We start from the raw sequence: 13,634 nt of genomic DNA on the forward strand, positions 1-13,634 counted from the left end.
TATATGTGTATAGTATATATATATATATATATATATATGTTCATGGTCAACTTATAGTCTGTAATGAACTCTAATATCATACATGTATAAAGGAAAAGTGACAGAAATGGTCTTTTGAGCCTATTGTATATAAACCATTAAAGAATTTTCCCCTCCTGTTTAATATGATCAAACCTTAATTAGAGTCCTAGGGGCATGTGAGGGTTCAACATGTTGGAGTTGAGCACTACTAAGTCACATAATTGTTATAAGATTTGATTTAGAGAAGATAAAGGAAAAGACTAATTTTAAAACAGTCATTAAGGGCACCATACCAAATTGTGACTAGGACTTTTCCATTTTTCATCTATTGAAGGAGAAGAAATAGACTTTAATGATAAATTTTTTGTTTCAGTCAGTAAACATATAATAAGCTCTTACTATGTAGCAGGCACTGTGCTAAGTACTGTAAATACAAAAAGAAGCAAAAGACCTGTCCTTGAAGACTTAAAATCTTCTGGGGGAGACAACAAGAAAACAGTTATATGCAGTGTAAACTAAAAATAATTAACAGAAGCAGGGTAATAGAATTAAGAAGGATTGAGAAAAATTTCATGTAGAAGGTGGGGTTTTAGTTGGGATTTAGAGGAAACCAGGGAAACTATAAGAGAAAACATTCCATAAGTGGAGAACAGAGAAAATTTCCAGAGCCAAGTATTTGATTTGATAGCTTTGATATAAGAAAATTTTTTTGAAAGAAGAGGAATAGAAAGATGGTAGAATCTTCTCAGCTGTCCTTTTTGTAATAGAATAGATCAATATCACAAGTTCCCTGGGCTTGTGTCCTCTACTGTAAAATAAGAGAATTAGACCAGAATGATTCCCAACTCTGGTATTCTGTGACTCTGCTTCATGTCTGTGAAGGTTTAAAAATTGTTCTGCATCCCTTCAAGCTGTTAAGAGTCCCAGTCTCCTTTCATTTTTATTTAAAAAGAGGACAGAAAGCCAGTCAGTCAGGAGATTCAAAAGATATTTTCCATTATTGGGCACTGATTATACCTCCATGATTATGGAGAAGCCACAGCTCCCTTAGCTAATAGTATTCACCATGTGCAGTTGTATAGGACTCCCAGAGGTCTCTGGGCTCTGATAGAAAGAAGGAGCTGCTGTTTCTTCCCTCGGTGTGAAGTAGAAGCCAAAGTAAATTGAGTTCTGTTTATTGAGAATCCATTTTTTCAACTTTTCAGTTTTCGTTCCTTAAAAAAAAAAAAAAAAAGGCAGTAGGATACAGATAACTCTACAGCATCTCAGGCAATATTGGTATTGTTTCCAGGCTCCAGTGTCCCTAGTGCAGCAAGAGCAGGTGCTTGTAGGATATCCAAGTGCTGAGTATCATGAGCATTAGAGGAGGAGAAAACAGAGCACTTAAGAGTTCTCTTTTGGTGGGAAATAGCCAGGATTTATGAAACCTCTCTCTCTCTCTCTCTCTACATGGAGCCTATTGATAGGTTTTGTGGCTGCCTCAGAAGAGGCAGCCTGAGACAGTGGCCAGAGTGCAGGACCTGGAGTAACCTGGAGTGACCTGGACTTGAGCTCAAATGCCCTTGACACTAGCTGTGTGAACCTGGACAAGTCATAACCCCTTCTCTGAGAATAACTTTCTTCAGTTGGCAAAATGGACGTAATAATAACACCCTCTACACAGGTTATTGTGAGAATCAAATGAGACAACATTTGTAAACTTTAAAACATGCTATCACTTGATATGGACATGTATAAAAAGAAGAAATAACTGAAAGTGTTTAACAACATATGGATTAATTAATCAAATCAATAAACATTTACTAAGTGCCTACTAATTATGTTCCAGGCCTGGATTAAGTTGATATTTACATGTGGGACCAAGAAAAATATTAAGGGCATGGATTTAAAAGCTAGAGAAGCAGACTTAATATCTATCGAATGCAACTCCCTCATTTTACAGATAAACTGAAACTCATAGAGGTTAATGGACTTAACCAGGGTTATATAACTGGCAAGTATTTAAATCAAGTTTTGAACTCAGATCTTCCTCAGTGCTTTTGAGCTCAGGGCAATTAGAAAAAAATAGCTTCCTGAATTTAAATCCAGCCTTAGAAACTAGCTGTGTGAGCCTGTTTGCCTCAGTTTCCTCATCTATAAAATGAGCTGGAGAAGGAAATGGCAAACCATTCCAGTTTCTTTGCCAAGTAATCCCCAAATGGGGTCACAAAGAGTCAAACATGCCTGAAAAGATTGAATAACAACTTCCTGACTACCCGAGATCTGTCCACTGTACCTCCTGGCTGCCTTTGCTTCTAATTGCAAGATGATTTTGTATGGAAATTTTTAGGACTCAAAATTAGTGTCTGGAGCTGCCTTTCTCTCAACCCCCTTAAAACCTGTTTCATTCAGCTGTTCTTACTTAGCTCTACCTGTAGGCCCTTAGAATAACTATGCTTGAGAGTTGACTCCTGCCCTAGGAGGAAACATGTAAAAGCTTCCAGGTGTATGGCAAGTTATCACAGTGTCAAGATCCTTCTTGCTCTTCATACAGAGTGTATTTATTGGAGTTCCTAAAATTTTCTGCCTAGACCCTCTTCTTTGATTTTGAAGCATTTGCCTACTTTGACTTCAGTGTATTTATTTATTTGATTTTACTCTGACATCCTAGATCTTCATTATTTACATATGCCTCTATTTTGACTTTTCTGCTCAGATTTGACCTTTTACTTTGCTTTACATTTTGACTGTGGGTATTTGGACACAATCACTGATACTAGTGTGCTGTATGGCCTCTCTATTCTTTGCTCTATTTTTTTCTCCTAAACTTAGCCCTTTGCCCTAAATCTGTGACCCACTCTAACAATTACTGTGACTGATCTGTTGACAGTCAAAATCAGACATTATTTAAGTATGTCATTGTGTAAGTATGTCACCAATTTCTCAGAATAATTATATATTTTTTTTTTTATTTAATAGCCTTTAATTTACAGGATATATATACATGGGTAACTTTACAGCATTAACAATTGCCAAACCTCTTGTTCCAATTTTTCACCTCTTACCCCACCCTCCCCACCCCCTCCCCTAAATGGCAGGATGACCAGTAGATGTTAAATATATTAAAATATAACTTAGATACACAATAAGTATACATGACCACAACATTATTTTGCTGTACAAAAAGAATCAGACTCTGAATTATTGTACAATTAGCTTGTGAAGGAAATCAAAGATGCAGGTGTGCATAAATATAGGGACTGGGAATTCAATGTAATGGTTTTTAGTCATCTCCCAGAGTTCTTTTTCTGGGTATAGCTAGTTCAGTTCATTACTGCTCCATTAGAAATGATTTGGTTGATCTCGTTGCTGAGGATGGCCTGATCCATCAGGACTGGTCATCATCTAGTATTGTTGTTGAAGTATATAATGATCTCCTGGTCCTGCTCATTTCACTTAGCATCAGTTCGTGTAAGTCTCTCCAGGCCTTTCTGAAATCATCCTGTTGGTCATTTCTTACAGAACAGTAATATTCCATAATTTTCATATACCACAATTTATTCAGCCATTCTCCAACTGATGGACATCCATTCAGTTTCCAGTTTCTAGCCACTACAAAAAGGGCTGCCACAAACCATTCGTGCACATACAGGTCCCTTTCCCTTCTTTATAATCTCTTTGGGATATAATCCCAGTAGTAACACTGCTGGATCAAAGGGTATGCACAGTTTCTCAGAATAATTATAACATTTGAATCAAGGTGTATCAGTCATTGGACTAAAGACCAATTAAAAGTTCCCATCTTCAAGTACTTTACTTATCCAACTAAAAGACCCATTCACAAAATAATAACTTGAGTTATTATTCCAACCCATACCCCACTTTGATTCAGATAAAGAATTATGAAACTCTGTGCTATTGTTTTTGCTATTACTATGGGGAAAGTGTTGGCTGAGCCAGATCCCTCCTAGGAAACTCAAGAGTATAAAGTTCTAACAGTCTTATAGAAATTTTGACTCTTTCCCATTGAGTTCTAGACATTAAATATTATAATGAAGTCAGATGACTTCTCACAAATAAATGGTAAACATTGGCCCCAGAAATGTCAACAGGTCCCTCTGTATCCATTTTTTTATTGGTCTTCTCTACTGGGAAGGAACTTGGCCCCTGTCGGTAGCTGTGCTGATCTGATATGAAGAGCTTCCAGGAAGTCAACTTCTCTCCCTCTATCATGACTAGTAGTCCAGAAAGAGTAAGCTTCTAGGATTTCCTTAAAAGTACCAGTGATGTTCCTGAAACCCTTGATCCTGAAATCCCTGTGAAAATTCATTATTTCTTAGAGTTCCTCTTCCCCCATTTTGGACCCTAAGTTCATTCTTTCCTTTCCCATCCAATTTGCTACTAGACCAATTTCACTTAACACTTTCCCCCTCTTTCAAAAGAGTTGCATCTTCATAGTGTAAAATAGGTGATTTGTTTTTCTTTGAAAGAATTTTATTTTGAAATATTTAATGCCTTGACATAGAAGAAATGAGCAATGTGGAAAACAAAAGAATGCTCAAGCAATGTGTGAGGCTCCATGTGGGCTTGGCTAGAACTTAAAAGAATGATCTAAGATCCCCTCCAGGCCTTTCAGAGAAGCTCCTCTATCCCATTCCAAGACCACCACAGGATCCTTTACTCATAGCTGTAAAGCCAGAAAGGTCCTCTGCCCCTCTTCTACATGAGGAATCTGAGGTTAAGGGACTTGCTCTCCCAGAGATAGTAGCAGAGCCGGTTTTCAAACCCAGGTTTTGTGGTTGCATTCAGCTTGAACACTCTTTCCACAAGTCAGTGCAAGCCCCTTAAAAACTGAATTGCTTATAATATTCAAACCTTCTACAATTAATGAAGCATTTGGAATGAACAGATTTTGTGATCAGGCGCTATAAGCTTTGGGTTTGGTGAGAAGAGTTTATAACTGGCATTGTAAGGTCATGAAATCTCATCTGGCCTGGGGGAACAGTTCCCAGGATGTTTCTAGGTTTTATTAGATATGGGAAAAGGAAATTTCTTTGGCACAGCACAGATGTGAGAAACTTTCTTGTGTAGTAGGGATCCAATGCAAAACCACTCTACTATTAATTGAAATTAAATAGCAACTTTTTCTTTGTTGAAGAGTATGAAGTCTTAAATAGAACCCTTTCTACACCCAGGTACTGTACTTTCATTTAAGCCAAAGCTGAAGAGATTTCTAGTTCACTCTTGAAAGGCCTAAGAAAAGAGAGTTTTGCCTTGTATTAATTAGCCATTTTGATTCCTTTTGTGCAAATGAGTAGTCAGCATCCAAAATTTCATTGACGCTCATCAATTTAGTAAAGAACTGGAAATAAAGTGAATGCCCATCATTTGAGGAATGGCTAAACAAATTAGGTTATATGAGTGCTACAGAAAATTAATTACTGTACCCTAAAAATTAAGAATATGAAAAATTCAGAGAAGCATGGAAAGATTTATATGAACTTGAATAGTGAATTAAGTGGAACCTGTAAAACAATATACACATTTAGAACATTGTAAATGAAAGAAAGCATAATGACAACAAAAGCAATGAAAATTATAATTATAGTGACCCAAATTGATCCAATTGGAGAGATGAAAAAATGAGTAGAACATAGGCTATTTACTACAGACTCATGTGGGCTGGTTAGTATTTGATGAATTGCTCTTTTTAAGTCTTTCATTTTTATCCTTTGTTACAGGTGATATAATGTGATATAAAAATGTGTTGTTTTTAAAAGGAAAAAAAAAGCAGCAAGAAGTTCTCACTCTATCAAAGCCACAATCCTGAGGCTCTGCAGGGGGTTCCCCATACAAGTGTCCAGGAGGGTGAAATTTGCTGCTAGCCCAGCTTCTCTGCTGATACCCTTCAGGTCAAGGGTGATTTTGATGATTCAACAAAAAGCAAAAGGTTTCTTTTAGCCTGGATGCCATGTAACTGCAGTTAGTAAGAGCAGAACTTTGAGATGAAGCTGTATTTTTCTGGAGTTGGGGAGAACATTGGGAAATCTTCCTGGAAGGCTGGGGCTATTTTGTATAAGTAGCTGGGGCTGTACCTGCATTGAATATATATGGGGACACCCCAGGAGAAGGGAAGGTGGGCACTGAGGAACCTGGGCCAGGCAGTCCCATTCTGTCCTCTGCACCTACTGGGCTGAATCAGTATGCAGAGCCCCAAGCCTGCTGTTACTTCTGGTGGCACTGTTGCCCCATAGCTGCCCTGCTGTTTTTATGGGTCTTCACTCTTTGACACACTTTCCTTCAGTGTTCCCAGTGAAACATCTCACTGAAAAAATTGTTACAAGCTAAATTATAAAATTAAAAAATTCTCTAGGTTTCAGTTTTACCACATGTAAAGTTGACTGGTAGAGTTGGAGCAAGTTGATTGGATAATCTCTAAGGTCCCTTTTGTCTCTAATGTTCTATGGATATACCCAAAGTCAAGGATAAATCTCTAGGCATTTCACAATGGAGCTTTTGGAAGCCAGTAGGCCACATCCATACATAAGCTATAAATCTGGATTTAGGTACAACTAAAAATAAGTGATTTTCAGTATGTTTGTCATTTAAATACATTCTCCTTTTAAATCTTTACTTTGAGCACAGAATCAAAGAAAGTAAATTAGTGATATTATTTTTTTAAGTCCTTTGTATTAGATTGGCACCATCCAATCCTTTGTCTCCTCAGTGTTCTAAAATTCCTTTTTCATGAAGCCTTAGCCTGTGTATTCCAGGCAGTTTTAGTGGAATTTAATTGCCCTTTGGGAGCAGGGCAAGTGAAATAAATTTAGTCTTTTGATAATGACCACAGAGCCAGCTGTACTTTTTAATCTAGGTGTTGTACAGGCTTTTTAAAAACTTTTTTCAGACTCATTGGGTATACGAAGACAGGACAATGACTATAATGTCCCTAAAGTACCTTTTTTCTTCCACTAATAACACAGGAAAATGGTTCAGGTAGACAACAAGTTGAACTCGAAATGCAGTGATCTCTTGATTCCAAGGGAAAAGATGATGAAACACTCCTTCTTTGTTAGAGTAGATTGTGGATACCTGATGTGGAATGCAGTGGATAGATGCTTGCATTGTGTCAAGGACTTTCGTTTCACTTTGTTACAAGAGAAGACTATGGGTTTCAGAATAATAGTAGGAAATAACTGTGGTTTAATAATGAAAGTCACCAATAAAATTGTATCAATAGGTTAAAAAACAAAAACCAAGTATATAACCCCCCCCCCCCAAAAAAAAAAAGTAATATGGTTAGGTGGTTTTTTGTTTGTTTTTTGTCAAGTTCAAAGGCTAGTCAGTCAAAAATATGATGGTTAAGAACAAAAGAAATGACTTAGAAATTTCAAAATACTGTGTCTTTATAATTAATCTCAAAGCATTTTTAACTTCTGGATTTGTTGGGTGAAACGGTTTAGGTCAAATGACCTCTTCAGACCCCAAGAATCACTTCTCTATATACTATTTGTCTGTAATACACTGAGGCCTGAGGCTGGATCAAGTCTCAAATGGCATAAGGGCAAACAAAAGTCATAGACTCAAAGGGAGAAAATGCTCTCTCAATGACTCTTTTAACAGTAGCAGGGGCTCTGATCTTTTGCTCTTGAAGCATGTTCTTTCTTGTATTCCTTCTGGATTTTCTTCTCCTTAACTCTCTTTTATCCTTTTTAAAGTTTAATCTGCTTTATATTTTTAGAAAGCAAGTTTTTATTGTTTTTTTAATATCATAATTTCCCTCCCATTCCTCTCCAGAAAGTGTCCCATAGAACAAAGAAAAGAAAAGGGATAGTGGGGGAAAATCAGCACAACCAATTGAATAGACTGAAAAAGTCCAAAAACATTTACAATGTCTAATACTTGGAAATGTTCTTTATATCTCCTCATTTGAATCATGTTCTTTATAATTATACTGGATTCATTTTGATTTTTGTGTGGTGTTTCTTTTCATTAACATTGTTGTAGTCACTGTGTATATTATTTTCTTGGCTTTGTTTATATCAACTCTGCATCAGTTCATGTTGAACTTTCAATACTTTTCTGTATTTATTCATTATATTCATGTACCACAGTTTATTTATCCCTTTCCCATTTGATGAGCATCTATCATTTCAGATCCTTTAATACTACAAAAAGTGCTCTTGTAAATATTTTTGTGTATATGAACACTTTCTTCCTTGGATTAAACCCAGTAATGTAATCTCTGGGTGAAAGGGAATGGGCATTTTGGCAATTTTTATTTGCATAATGCCTGTCATCCCACAATTCCTTCAACATTGAGTATTGCCATTTTTGTCATTTTTTTTCCAATTTGCATGGTGTGAGATAAAATTCTCAGGGTTGTTTTGGTTTGCATTTCTCTTATTAGTGATTTGGAGTCTTCTTTTTTGTGGTTATAAACACTTTACAATTCTTTTGAGAACTATTTGTTCATATCCTTTGAACATTTATCAGTTGGGGAATGGCTATTGGTTATATGCCCACACACATATGTTTATTTGTTAATTGTGTTATATCTTGAATATCAAACACTTACCAGAGAAATCTGATGTAAAGATTTTTATACATATTTTATAGCTGTGAGAAGTATTTGATCTGCTTCTCTTATAATTTATTTTAATAGTATGATCTCTAATATCAGTTCCTCTGTTTATAATGTATAGTGGAAATTGATGTAATGTTATTGGTCTAAACCTAACTTCTGTCATATTCCTTTCCAGTGTTCTCAGCAGTTTTTATCGAGTAATTTTTTGTAATGATTTATGTTTTCTACTAAACATTGGGTTATTAAGTTACAATGTTTTTAATTCTCCTTTGTCTAGTCTGTTTCATTGATCTACCTCTGTATTTTTTAACCAGTACCAGATGGCATTGATGACTGCTACTTTATAATTTACTATCTGGAGCTGCTATTGCCCTTTCATCCCAACTCATTTCATCATGTAATTTGATATTCTAGACCTTTTGTTTTTCCAAATAAATATTGTCATTATATTATCAAATATTGTAAAGCATTTCTTTTATAATTCGGCTAATATAGCATTAATAGTATAAATTCACTATAACTTTTTTTAATGTTGGTATGTCCTAGCCCTGAGCACTGAATGCACTATTTACTCTGTGTTTTTTTGTTTGTTTGTTTCTTTAAGAAAGCATTTTGTAATTGAATCTGTACAAGTTTCATTTGTATTTGGATAAACTGATCCCCAGATAGTTTATATATTTTTTATTTATTTGGAGTCAGATTCCCTTGGATTTTATTATTATTATATAGTAATACAGTAGACTTTTGAGGGTTTGTTTTGCAACTTGCAACTTTGCTGAGCTATTCATTGTCTTAATTAGTGTCTTTGCTGATTCCCCAGGATTTTCCAAGTATACCACAAATAGTGAACCTTTTTTTCTGCCAAGAGCCATTGGGATACTTATAATTTGTGGACCAAACAAAATTATCCAATTATAGAACTCAAATGGTACTAAGTTATTGCATCTATTCGTAAACTCACTATTATTGTCTGCGGTTGTCCTAGCAAAATGATTTCATGGGCTTTGTGTGACCCGTAGGCCAAACATTCCTCATCCATGAAGTGTACTATCGTATATCATTAGCAATAATTTTATTTCCTCTTTTACCTATCATTATGCCTTTAATTCTTTTCTCTTATCTTGTTGCTCTTGCTAACATTTCCAGAACTATATCAAATAATAGTGAAGAAATTGAGTCTCCTGCTTTATTCCTATACTTGCTGGGAAATGTTCTAGTAGTTCTAGTTGCATGTGATGTTTGCTTTTGCCTTTAGATATTTTTTTAAAAGACATTTAAAAAGTTTTTCCCCATGCCTGTACTTTGAAGGGTTTTTAGCATAAATGAGTATTGTACTTTGTCTAAAGTTTTTTCTGTATCTATTGATCTTGTGATTTTAGATGTTTTGCTTTTCAATATGATCAGTTCTATCTGTTGTTTTCCTAATGTTGACCTATCATGATATCCCTGGTATAAATCCAACTTGATCATAATGAATAATTTCTTGGATTTGCTATTTCCTTTTTATTTAGTCTAGGATATAACTATTCATATCAATATAAAATTGAGGTACAGGATATTTGAAATTGGGGCCATCTTGTATAGGAAAATAGACGCCATCTCAGAACCCTCCAGTGGCAGAGAGTTCTAAGACTTCTGCCAGTATAATTAATTATTAATGCAAGAGTTGAAAGTTTATGCTGTCCATAACAGCTTGATGCACTGACTAGAATCCCTAATTTTTCCTTCTCTCCCATTTTGTCATACAGACTGTTTCCATTCTAGAACAGAGACTGACTCTGACAGAAGACAAACTCAAGCAGTGCTTGGAAAATCAGCAGTTAATCATGCAGAATAAAGCTGAGTGATTTGGAAAAGAAAGCAAAATCAAGTGTGATAATAGATTTGGGGTGTTATGTGTGCATGTATGTGTGTGAGTGGTGAGGGTATAATTCATTTGTATTGTGTGAATTATATAAATAAAACTGATATTTTATTGAAATCAAATATATGGATGTCTTTTCTGTTTTTCACTTAAAGCTATTCACAATATGGCTCTACCCTGTCTTTCTTCACTTATTACATATTACTTCCTTCACATAATCCAGTCAAACTCTCTGTTTCCTATGTCTCACACAGGACAGTCTGTCTCCTGCCGCCCTCCATTCCCCTGGTGCATTTACCCCTTCCCATTCTTCCAAACTCCACTTAGGTGCCAGCTTTTAAAAAGCTTATTTTTCTCTTTTCCCCAGCTGCTGGTGCTTTCACTCTTCAGAATTACCATGCATTTATTTTGTGTCCACTTAATGTTGATGTTTGGTTCCCTCTCATAGAATGTAAGCCTGTTGAAGGTAAGCATGGTTTCATTTTGCCTTCTGTCTTCAGGACCTGGCTCATGGTGTCTGGCACATGGATACCAAAACTTCTATTTTTATACTTAAAAATAGGTGTTAGAAATGTTTGTGGCAGCCCTTTTCACAGTGGCAAGAAACTGGAAATTGAGTGGATGCTCATCAATTGGAGAATGAATGTCTGAATAAGTTATGGTGTATGAATGCTATGGAATACTATTGTTCTGTAAGAAAAGATCAGCAGGATGATTTCAGAGAGGCCTGGAGATGATGAACTGATGCTGAGTGAAATGAGCAGAAACAGGAAATCATTGTACACGGCAACAAGAAGACTTATACAACAATCAACTCTGATGGATGTGGCTCTCTCCAACAGTGAGATGATTTGGACCAATTCCACTTGTTCAGTGATGAAGAGAGCCGTCTACACCCAGAGAGGACCATGGGAACAGAATGTGGAATACAACATAGCATTTTCACTCTTTATTTGCTGTTATTATTTGTTTGCATTTTGTTTCTTTTTTCTCAGTTTTTCTTTTTCTTCCTTCTTGATCAGATTTTTCTTGCACAACCAGATGGGCTGTGTGAATATGTATACACATATTGGATCTGGCATGTATTTCGACATAATTGGCATGTATTAGACTGCCTGCCAGGTGGGGGAGGGGATTGGGGGGAAGAAGGGGAAAATTTGCGGCAGGGAGTTATGCAGGGATCAATGTTGGAAAAATTACCCATGCATATGTTTTGTGAATGAAAAGTTTTAATTAAAAAAAAACTAAAAGGATGAACAACAATATACATTAAAAAAAAATTTTTTTAAATAGGTGTTAGACCCCTATGGCATTAGCAGTTACTATATTTTAATGTACCCAGTACAGTATGTGACCTTTCACTTTGCCACAGTGATCTCCTTTACCTTAAAATAAATAAATAAATAAAAAATAAAAAGTTTGAGTAAATTTCTGGAGGCCATAAAATTGTGATTTCCAGTCTGTGAAGAATCAAGGTTGGCCCTAAAGTGTAATCTCATAGGATTTTTTTTCATCTTTTACCCACAATCCTAGAATTTTCCATCTCTGAGTTAAAAATTGACTAGAAGAGACTGGAAAAGCCAACAGATTTACTCAGAACCAAAGAAAAACGCCCAAACTAGACTGAGTCAAACTTAGTACCAGGGGAATAGGCCTTGTTTATGAAAGTACCAAAATATTGATTTATGGATGGGACCAAAAACGAAAGAAGCCTGACACATTTTAGTTTCAGCATGACTTCTTCCTCCTCTTTCTCATCCCAGTGAGGGTCCAAGAGACACCTTCTGAATTCACTGTTTCCATTTCATTGCTCAAGATCTAATGAGTTCACCAAGACCTAGAGCTATGAAAGTAAGGAAACGAAAGAGAAAATTACATGTTTTGGAGGGGCCTCTCCAAAGGAAATTTTCTGTGGAGGCCTTAGAAGCCCCTTTCCTCCCAGCAAACCATACATAGCATGTTATTTCTGAAGTAATTTGGGAGAAAGAACAGAACTGTTTAAGAGCATCCAGCTCTTGGCTCTGGCCAGCAGCCCAGGCCTGGCTCGCATGAGCACTCAGTCTTCTCCTAGAAACATAGACTTGAGTGTTTTGAGCGCACAAATTTCCATTTGCTCAGAGGGGTTTCCATAAGCGACCCTTTCCTCTACACCTGTTTCTGTAAAAATCAGCCCAAGTCTGCATTCTTTTGAAACCTTGTTAAGTTTTATTGAAGTCTTATTATTTCCATATGGATGAAATGCCTTTCTCAGGTCTTGCCAGCAGCTAAAAGTTCCCCCATGCCTCCTGTTCTTTGAGAATCTGTCGGTCCATCCTCTTTTGTCTTTTGTTCATTACTCTATGATAGTGTTCCTTGCTTTTTGTCTTTAAGACCTCCCCACAGATTTGCACTGTGCCTGCCCGCTGAGGGCCTAACTCAGCCAGCTCTCCTCCCTGTCCAATATCCCAAATGTTGAGTGTTTGTTGACTCAGACTTAATAACTCCTCTCCCACTGTCCCATAGCGAGTTGCAATTGATGTTGTATGCTCTTGATCCTGTTGGTTTCATGGCCTGTGAAATTGCCTGGGTAGAAATGCAAAATGCTTTAAGCACATGCACGCCCAAGCACAGACACAGAACAACTTGGACTGGTAGGGATCCCTATTGATTTACAAGGTTCTTCTCTGTCTTTATTTTGAGTTGGAATCATCTACCTAAATCATGCCAAGAATTGGGCCAACTCTCACAAGACTTCTTCTTTTCGACAGTTTATGAATCACACAGAAAAGCTGCTGCTTAAGCAGGTAAGTGATTTTTTTTTTAAAGTCCCCATATTTACCAAAATATTGATGGCAGCACTTGGTTGTAGGAGCAAAGATTTGGGAATAAAGTAGATACCCATCAATATAAGCGCAATGGAATATTTTACTGCACTGTAAGGAACAGTATGAAAACAGAATCGTAAGAAGACTTCTGGGAGCCAGAATGAAGTAAGCAGATCCAGGAAAACCATGACTACAGTAATATAAACAGGACAACAACAAAACAGATAAACTTCAGTACTTTGAAAATAGATTGAGGAAGCATGATCTTGGAGAAGATCCTGATCGAGCCCTTTGTATGTGAAACACTGCACACAATGTTGAATTTTTGTTGACATATTCTTTTTGACGAACTATTAATTTTTTTTTAATTCTTTATTAT

The 13,634-nt window shown here is 36.3% G+C and overlaps 1 protein-coding gene across 3 annotated transcripts in view; it reads left to right on the plus strand.

Annotated features, from left to right (window-relative positions):
• Positions 1-10,573, plus strand: part of POC1A (POC1 centriolar protein A) — a 164,215-nt gene extending 153,642 nt beyond the window's left edge. For 2 of the 3 annotated variants that reach the window (XM_031958223.1, XM_031958233.1), the window contains exon 11: positions 10,336-10,573. In XM_031958223.1, the coding sequence (XP_031814083.1) occupies positions 10,336-10,434 (99 nt within the window). In that variant the 3' untranslated portion in view covers positions 10,435-10,573. The remainder of the gene's footprint in view (positions 1-10,335) is intronic. The other variant, XR_004232803.1, reaches the window with a different exon arrangement.
• The last annotated feature ends 3,061 nt before the right edge of the window (positions 10,574-13,634 follow it).

Source organism: Sarcophilus harrisii, chromosome 1 (genome assembly GCF_902635505.1).
Source record: "Sarcophilus harrisii chromosome 1, mSarHar1.11, whole genome shotgun sequence".
NCBI classification, from domain to species: domain Eukaryota; kingdom Metazoa; phylum Chordata; class Mammalia; order Dasyuromorphia; family Dasyuridae; genus Sarcophilus; species Sarcophilus harrisii.